At 45.7% G+C, this 9,116-nt stretch overlaps 1 protein-coding gene across 1 annotated transcript in view; it reads right to left on the bottom strand.

Moving 5' to 3' along the window:
- ULK1 (unc-51 like autophagy activating kinase 1) overlaps window positions 1-9,116 on the bottom strand; it is a gene marked incomplete at its 5' end in the record, with an annotated part of 77,765 nt that overhangs the window by 39,248 nt on the left and 29,401 nt on the right. The window contains 1 exon segment of the mRNA XM_010139937.1: window positions 2,615-2,673. Coding sequence (XP_010138239.1) covers window positions 2,615-2,673 — 59 coding nt within the window.

The raw sequence follows: 9,116 nt of genomic DNA, 5'->3' as shown, positions 1-9,116 counted from the left end.
GGGGGGGGAGGGAAGAGGTGTTAGCTAGTGCGAATTGACTCTGGTTCAGTGAAACTAGAGATGAGGTAAGGCACACATTTATAGATTTTAGTACTATCTGGTTATTTTTCTGTGAATCCCTAGCCCTTACTGGCACAGGACTTTTGAGCCCAGTGATTTCCACAACAGAGAATGATGGCATCCCTCATCCTTATTTGTACTACAAGTTGCTTTTCCATCCCTGACACTAGAATGGTTTCATGTGTCTTCCCAGGTTGACAAAGGAGGTGGCCACCAGCACTTTGGAAAGGATGTGGTTAAACTGAGACTCAGTTTGAGCCAGAAAACACACCCCCTCATCAAAAAAGGTGTGCCTTAGAAGCACACTACGTAACAGAATAACCCGAGCTACCACAGCTCGCAGAGTCTCCTGAAAAATACATTAGTGCTGGAGACCTGCAGTTCTCTAGTGTTATCGTCATAATTTATCTATGACACATAAAGCTCTCACCCACAATGAGTCCACTTCCCAGCAATGACTTCAGCTTTTGTATGGTTTTAAAACCAAGAAACAGTCAGGTCAAGTAGACGAACTCAGATGTCACAACACAGACTGAAGACAGTGCAGATTTAACAGCCCATCTGCCTCCTCTTCTCTCTCACATCTAAAACATCAAGCTTTGCTATGCTACCGTATTATTTTTCAAGGCCATCTTTTTAAACATAAACAACAAAACCATCTCCTCCACCCCATGATCTAGAACGTACTTTGCCATGCAAGCCAGCACAATGAACATTAGCTATTTAGCTCAGCGCTATAAAAACTGGGAGGCCTTTGGGCTTTCTCCTGCTGACATGGGTTCCCCACCACCTGCCAGCACCAGCCGGGCAGGCAGAGACTGCTGGCAAGCGCTTCAGGAGCTTTTCTTCCCCACCCCATTCCCAAACTAAAACACAGCACGTTCCATGGTGATGCCGGGGAGGTGGGTGCCAGCCTGCCTAGCCCCAAGGAGACTGAAACCAAATCCTGCTGCTGCAGCCAGAGAAGGAGGTCTCTGGAGCGGCTTGTGTTTCATCCTGTGTTGGCAGGGCTGGCAGAGGCAGTTTATTCATGTTTACTCAGGAAACAGCACAGATTGCAGCTCATGTTAAAGGGACAAACTGACTTTGGAAAGCAGGGAACTGGCATTTACACAAAGGCCACTTCGGATCTGACTTACGGTGAAAAAACAATGGGCTTGGATCTAAATTTTGGAGGAATTTGGTAGTTAAAAAGTGGAGATAAGTGATAATGGTAAATGCAGACTGTGTGAAGGACTCACAATGAAGGAGAAGTACTAATTCTTACAAGAACAGACATGCTTTCCCCTCTCACAGCCGAGTTTCTCCCCTCGCCTGCCTCCTGCGTGCACAACGAGCCAAAGCAGCGGCAGGGTGGCGTGGTCAACACAAATGTCTTCGTTGCAGGGATTAATTTCTCTCTTAGTAAGAGAGACTGCCTCAGAGGTGAGCAGCTGTGTTTTAGGCTCTGTGGGGTAAACAGAAGCTCACTCTTGCTGCTTACATGGACTATTGGACTCTAACTATGGGGCAGTGTTTTTGCTTTGAATTGTTCTGTTTGGGTGTTTTACTCCATCACACCCTCTGGTTCAGTCCAAGAGTATGCAGATGCCCTCAATTTAATCCTGGTAGAAATTTGTCCCTTCTCCCCAAATGAAAAAGGGAAATACTTAAAGGGAAATTAAGTACATAGTGCAACTCATTGATAAGAACTCTAGCTTCCTGACAGTCCCTTCTGCTATCTCTCAGAGCTGTCTAAACTGATAAGAAAAAAAAAAGAACCTATAGTGAGTTCACTGAGTTGCTGTATGTGGTTGCATTAGCAGCTCTGCCAAATAGAAGCTAACTTTCTGGTTAAAAAAGGCCTTCCAATTTTTGGATGCATAATATGGAACTTCAGTCCTGTCTCTATACTGAGCTGAGATTTACAGAGCAGGCATGAGGTTCTGCTTTAAGAGCTTAGAGATCAAAAGGAAAGACCACAGCAACAAAACCAAAATACACTGACAAATCACAGCACTGAGCAGCTAGGTAACATACACCCTGGTGGGACGAAAGCAGTTATCTTCCCCTTGGAACCTGCAGCAGTGTCCACTTCCATCGAGGTTATAGTATTTCCTCCCATTAGCAGGATGGACACAAGCAGTTGCTGCCCTGACACGTGAGAAATGGGAACGTGATCTGCAGTCAGGTATGGCAGGTTTCAGGGGAGACTGCAGTCTGGCTGCTTGCACCATTCAAGAGCTGCCACAATTGCTTCCCAAGGTTCCCAGTCTCAGGGAAGCCATATGTGGGACAGGACGACTAGCTGGCTCTTGAAATCACTAATGATCTTGAGGTTTTGTCATGCAGGAGAGTAGCAGCATTTGCTGAACGAGAGAACACCAATTCTGGCAACCTGCTGCTGCCTGACTTTCTCTGGGCCACATCACTGCTGGTTTATGGAATGGGGGAAGGCAGATGGCCAAGTATTTCGCAGTCACCTCCCTGAGCAACAGGCCAGGAGAGTGCAAGGACAGGTGTAAATACAGAGTAAACAAGCGCATACAAACAGCGACAGTGGAAAAGCCCTTACTTCGGCATCAGCATCTTGTTTTTCTCATAGAAGAGGCGAAGATCCTGTGGGCTGCTGGCCTGTAGAGGAGAAAGAAAACCAGTGCATGAAGCAGTTGACAATGAAGGAAAGGGATTAGCATTTCTATTTCATGGTGACTCTGAAGAGCAGAGGCACTTTTCAATCGCTGAACCAGCACAGACAGTGAGAACCCGCACCTTGCTCTAGACTGAAAAGCCAGCACTGTGCCAGACAGAAAACAGAGTATGTGAGCCTGCTCCTTTTTGTTCCTGACCTGGTTCTGTCCTGCTCTCCCCTTCCAAGGGCTGAGCTTCATTGCAGTGGGCTCTGAAGCTCAGGTCTGAGCTGGCCTAATAGCCTCACCCAGGAGGCTAAATAACTGCAGACGTGAGGAGTCCCAAATGATGAATGGCAGATCCTGCTGAGAACATGGATTAGTGCCGCAGGCCATTTAGAAAAGGGGCAGGGAGCCTGCTGATGAGCAAGAGATCTGTGGAGAGAACAGGAAAATGGGGAAACAGCAACTGAATTAGGATTTTCTACTCTAATTCCAGGAAGCCAGAAGGTCTTGAACCACAGCTCCGGTTTGTGCAGTAATACACAAAAATGCTGGGGATGTTGATGACAGGATCCCCAAGATAGGATTAAAAAAAAAATAAAGGGCTAGGCTCAATGAGAGGTTTACGGCTGAGGTTAAAAATAAAATTGCCAGTATAGAAGCACAGACACATAAAATTCTAACGTCATTTCTCCATTTGTTTTTATGCAATGAATAATAGAGGCAGTAAATTAACCCCAGTGTCTCAAGCTTTTCTGCTTAGGCAAAGTCTATTTATTAAAGGCAGAGCAGACTGGCTGGCATGACACAGACACGAAGGCACATATACACAGGGAAGGAAGATCAGAGAGATTCATCTGTAATCAATTACTGGTGCAGCAGAGTGTGTAGGAAAGTGTGAATGAGGAAGCAACACGCAGCTTCTTCTGATGAGGGCAAGCTCAAAAAACCCTCGAGCCTTCCACCTACTTCCATTTCTAAATAAGAAGCATTTAAGGTCAATTAAGATGCTTAAAACAACAAATCAGACAAGGCAATCTGCAGATCGCCATCAAAATACCACTAAACACAGCATGGCTGCAACAGCAGCTGTGTAAGATGCTGTTTCAATATCACCTACTCCCTCTGGCTGAAGATGAAAATAACTGATAAATAACCAAGAGCTCAGTACAAAACCTCAAGAGAAACCAAAGGGAGAGTCTCAAAAGCTGCTAACAGAGTCATGTAGTACTGATCAGGACAGTATTTACATAGCCAGCAACCCAGGCTTCAAACTCTATCAATTTGTATCAATAAGAGCTGCTGGATTCCTAAAAGAAGGAAATAAGAAACATTTCCCAGTTCTCCTTTCTGCAATCACGTATCCTTTGCTGTTCACAGACACAGCAGGGACCCACAGCAGAGATACCTTCTTCGCAAATCATTGAAATGAATGTTATTGAGCAAAGCACCTTGCTACATAGATGTCAAACTGCAGCAAAATTTCCAATCATGCTACTCAGTTTGATTTGGTACAGTAAAACTCTATTTTACACCCTTCCCCTTGCAGATCCTGCCCTGTAATTAGATTCATAATATTTGGCAAACTTTAACGAGGCAAGTGTACACACTGCACCAAATGGCTTGGCCACAAAGCTCTGCGTGATGCAAAATATGCTTGACAGACCTAACGTACAAGGAGGAACAGAACCCCGCTGCAGGGAAGCGAAGTGCTTCCTCACATCAGGGATGTACAAGCCTTGGCTGTTTGCTCTGTTCATTTCCTGTCACAACAACTCAATTGTTTCACAAATACAATGAGGCTCTGATCTATTTCAAACACTGTTTTGTCAGAAATTTTCCTGGCAATAAAGACACAGTGTATTAAAAGCAGCACACATGCAAAGCCCAGTTCATTGGAGAGGGTTCCTAAGCACTAGTTTGGATGGAAACAAAATCCTCAGTGAAGTTCCCCTCCACTTCGTATGAGTTAGAGTGATACCCCTGCAGAGATGATGTTTCTCCATGTTCTGCTGTCTCAGTACAATTCCACTTCTTCTGCAAGGAACACATTCGGGGTGTCAGGCTCCTACCCACTCAGACCACACTTCCTCACTAGGGCCATCCCCAAGAGCCCACAGTTCAAGGCAGGTTTCTGACATAGGCAGCTGCTTGCTGGGCAATACAGTCATTTTAGATAGTGCCCAGCACTGACAGCTGTGGATCACCATTAATTTGGTAAAAGCACGTGTATCTTCACATAACTTCACGATTAATCAACGAGTCACACAGTTCTGCTCCCAGCAGCAGGTTCCCAGGCTCGCCATTAACAAGCCACCGCTCTCCTGCTGTTAGCATCCATTTCACAAAGCACTGGTACCTTCAGCCACTTTGCTCACCTCTCCTTTCCATAAACAGGGGTTCTCAGAGAATCATGGAAAAAACAACTGCAGAAGTGTTTGCAAGACACAAAGTGCCATTTGAATTCCTTCTAGGAAGGTAAGGACTTAATTTGAAATCTACTTTCCAAGCAGATACACCCAAGAAAAACACCAGAAAAAGCACATTTTAGGCACCCGAGAGCTAGACTGTTCAAGGTACACAGAGACAGCTGCTACCTGCAGGACAGCATCCATCTGTCAGACACAGGGGTGCAGAACGGACAGCTCAGTTTTCCCTAAGAACAGGAGACACCAGCACACCAATTCACGTCCTTGTTCCCCCTCTCACGTTACTATGGAGCAGCTGCATTAATGTAACTGGCTCTGGTTTTGTCTGTCCTTTCTATATATAAAGACAATTGGACAAATTCTATCCCGGCACTGTTGCTTTGCCCTGAGCAGCAGTGGAAATACATTGAGCCAACAAAGGCATTCAGCATAACCCTGCCAAATCCCATTCCGTGCTGGCTGCCTGCAAGTGAATTGCACACGGAAAGCACGCAGGGTGCTGGTTCCAAAAACACTCAGCGCTGCATTTGTTGTGCTTGAGCAAAGGCTGGAGGCAAAAGCCCAGTGCTCGCTCAGAAGGCAGAGACATTCACACCCTCAGTGAACAGCACTGGCTAGTCAACGCCTCATAGCAGGTGTATGGTATCTGCTCTGCTCTTCGAATCCCTTCCTTTGAGATTGCACCCAGCAGAGAGGAGATTTGGATGTGTTAGAAAGAAAAAAGAAACAAGTAAGGATATTTCTAGCTCAGAAGTACTAGGGAAAAGCTTGAAAACCTGCTGCAAATACTGTCTGCTTGTACAGTCTTAACAGTTGATGTTTTAAGACTCCCAAAACTAAGTGGCTGGCATTCAGGGGAACCTGAAAGCACGAGGACCAGACACAACCAAATAAAATTCCTAAACCGTTTTCTTTAGCTGTCCATGGATGTTCTTCTCTCTACTCCCAGAGCTGAATCAGACCCACAAACGATGGTCCAAAAGCCAATGACTCACTGACTACAGCAACAAGCCAGTCACTGTACCCCATCTCGAGAGAGTCATCTACCGCTGCCAGGAATACCTGTCCCTACAGACAGAGGAGAGTCCAGAGGAACAGCTTCAGGAACAGAAGAACAGCCAGCCTAACAAAGAAACCAGGAGTTCAAATCCTGGGTGTAAAATCCTCTCTTCCTTAGCCTTCCTCAAGGCCCGTTTCACAACGTAGCAGTTGCTGTAAGCGATACATAATCCTGGTACTTACGCAGGCAGAATTAACCCAGAAATAAAACAGTGGACTTGGTATATCAGGTTTAGAAATTAAGTTTTACCTAGCAGCTAGCTGGGATGAGAATGTAGGCAGGCAGGCTAACTCTTTCAGAGCAGCCAGACCAGGAAGTAAGTCTTGCAGTACCTCTCCTGTAACTTCCTGGCCCCCTCTCCTGCAGACACAGAGCACCACGTCCGTAAAGCAGCAGCAGAAGATGCGTGCAAAGGCTCAGATGGCAGACAATGAGGTTTCACAGTCTTAGCGGGATCTGGTGCCCAAGCAGACCTATGCCACTACCATGGAGACATCTCTGACACGAAGTGCATGGTAAGGAGACGCACCACGAAGTCCAAGAAGTTTAAAGAGTTTTTAAGGGGATCACACAACAGAAACCACCAGGAATATTAGTGTGATTTCTGCTCCCTCAAAAACAAAGGACACCAAGGTCCTTTAAATCATATTTAAAGCACCATCTGACAAGGACTAGATTTTTTTTGGAAGATATTTTAGACCTTGTGTAAACCTTTATCTTCTCTGCCTCCAGTTTTGATTTCAGTTGTCCTTGTCTACACAGCCAGCATCACCTCATGGTGGGCACTGGGTCCCAATCTTTTCGGCTCAGGTAAGGACAAGAGAAAGCCACTACACTCTCAAGGCACTTCTCCACAACCATCAGCAAGACCTGAAAATGCACTGTTCAATTCCTGTCCTTGGAGACAGAAATGAAGGGCTGCAAGTGCAGACCACTTATTAGGCACGGCAAATTAACAATTCCACATTAATACACTGCTCAGCAAATCTGTTTATAGGGATTATGAATCCCATTAATCTCATCCCTATGGCAGTCTCAGTGTTTTGTTTAATACAAAAAGCTCCTTAGGACAGCTTCACCAGCCATCCTACCAACTGTTCACTTCCGAGCATCAGCAGCTTCTTTCTCATCTGTGTGCAGCGAGGGGACAGGAATGGCTCTGGGAAGTCGCCTTGGGTGACCTAGCTACAGTTAATTTTAACTTTTGAGACAGCTAGAAATCACATTCATGCACATACACATATCTATCTCTGTCTTGATTTACAAGCACTTTCTGGATTGACAGCTGCCTCAGCCTTTCCACACACTTGATCTTTTCTAACCAGCTCCTGGAAGCTCTATTTTATTTTTAGACAGCTCACTACTCCTCACTGCACATAACACTGGAGTCCTTTTGGTTTGTATCCTCGTGAAGGTGCCTAACTGGCTCATGCAGCGAACAGCTAGAGCATCCAAAAGCAGCAGTTCCATGCCACTGTCATCCAGATTCCCACAGGAATCTCAGCTAGACAGCAGTGAGGGGCTGTCCTTGCCAGCCTGGCAGAGAAGGCACGGTGAGGATTTAATTTGAGGTTAACAACAGAAATCCAGTTCCTGGCTGCCCTGTACAACGGGTCTGCCAGTGGCACCATGTGGGATCAGTCTGTCATCTCCCCACCCATTTGCAGATGTCCCTCCCAAAAGCACTCATTCCTATTCATGGTCTCCCCATCACCTCTGACCACTACCCCTCTGCTACTAAAAGCCCTGTATACAACAGCCCTGCCTGCTCGGTGACCATCAGTGAAGTCTTACAACACAGTCATGCCAACAAAGAAATAAAGCCAGTTAACCTTTAACTAGCTTTCCAACATCTGCTCTAGACAGGCTTCTTTCACCTGAAACTCGCAGCTAGAAAGCTATTTGTGGCACACATGGTCAAAACAAATAGATGGTGCACAGAGAACCATCTGGGCTGAGCTCTTCTCTCTCCCTGATCAAACAAATCCACAGCTGCTACTGCACTAACAAATGGAGCCTGGCATTTTCCTTCAAAATACAACTGCCGAAGAGGAAAGGGCACGGGGAAAAATTAAAATAGAGGAACAAATGACACCAGTCCCCAGCCCAACAGCGGTTGGATGTATGGGGGAAAGAGAGAAGTTATCCCATCAGGCAAGCACAATGCATGGATCAGGACCCTCTTGGCAGGGACCAAAACGCCCCTTCATCGCCCACCGCAGTATCACCAGAGGGACACAAGCAGACAGACTCTGTGTGAGCCTGAGCACACACGTGTAGGCAGAGAGCCGACGGGTTTCTGACCACCTCCCTTTCAAACCTGGACTGGAAAGATGAATGAGCTGAGCATTCAATTTCATTTCCTGTGAACCGCCTTCTCTATAACAACAAATGTTTTCAGGAGAATGTTTCTGTGACATGCCTAAACAACCAATGATAAAAGCCACCTAATTCTTTTCAAAGAAATCAGATGTACCATGGTTGTGTACATGGTTGTGAGCTACTGTCCAAAGAGCACCTAAGATAAAGTCACCATGGTAAGTAACTAAATCACTTCTACAAGTATCAACTTACAAGACAGAACAAGTGCAAGGCTCTCCTATGCCCGCAGAGTCAAAGCTTGCTTTCTCCACCCCCACATTGTTTTCTTAATGCACAAATATTTAGTAATTTGCCTCTCTCAAAGATACCAACACTGACAACAAGTGCATGCAGCCAGTAAGCAGCAGCCGTTCAGGAGTTTCGGTGTACATTGTAGGAGTATCTATAAAAAACCAGAAACATGCAGAGGAAATGAAGTCTTGCTCTAAATACAGAGCAAACCGGGGGACAGAATATAAAGCAGTGGAATGGAAGATTCTTACAGCAGCAGGGAAAAAGTTACCCTGAAGGAGAAAAGTGTTCTTGGCTCTAGACAAAACCAAAACATACCATTAGTTCACCTCTGTATTTGCC

This window comes from Buceros rhinoceros, unplaced genomic scaffold (genome assembly GCF_000710305.1).
Source record: "Buceros rhinoceros silvestris isolate BGI_N320 unplaced genomic scaffold, ASM71030v1 scaffold260, whole genome shotgun sequence".
Lineage (NCBI taxonomy): Eukaryota > Metazoa > Chordata > Aves > Bucerotiformes > Bucerotidae > Buceros > Buceros rhinoceros.
The sequence above is the reverse complement of the archived record's forward strand: the minus strand, read 5'-3'. Positions and strand labels throughout refer to the sequence as shown.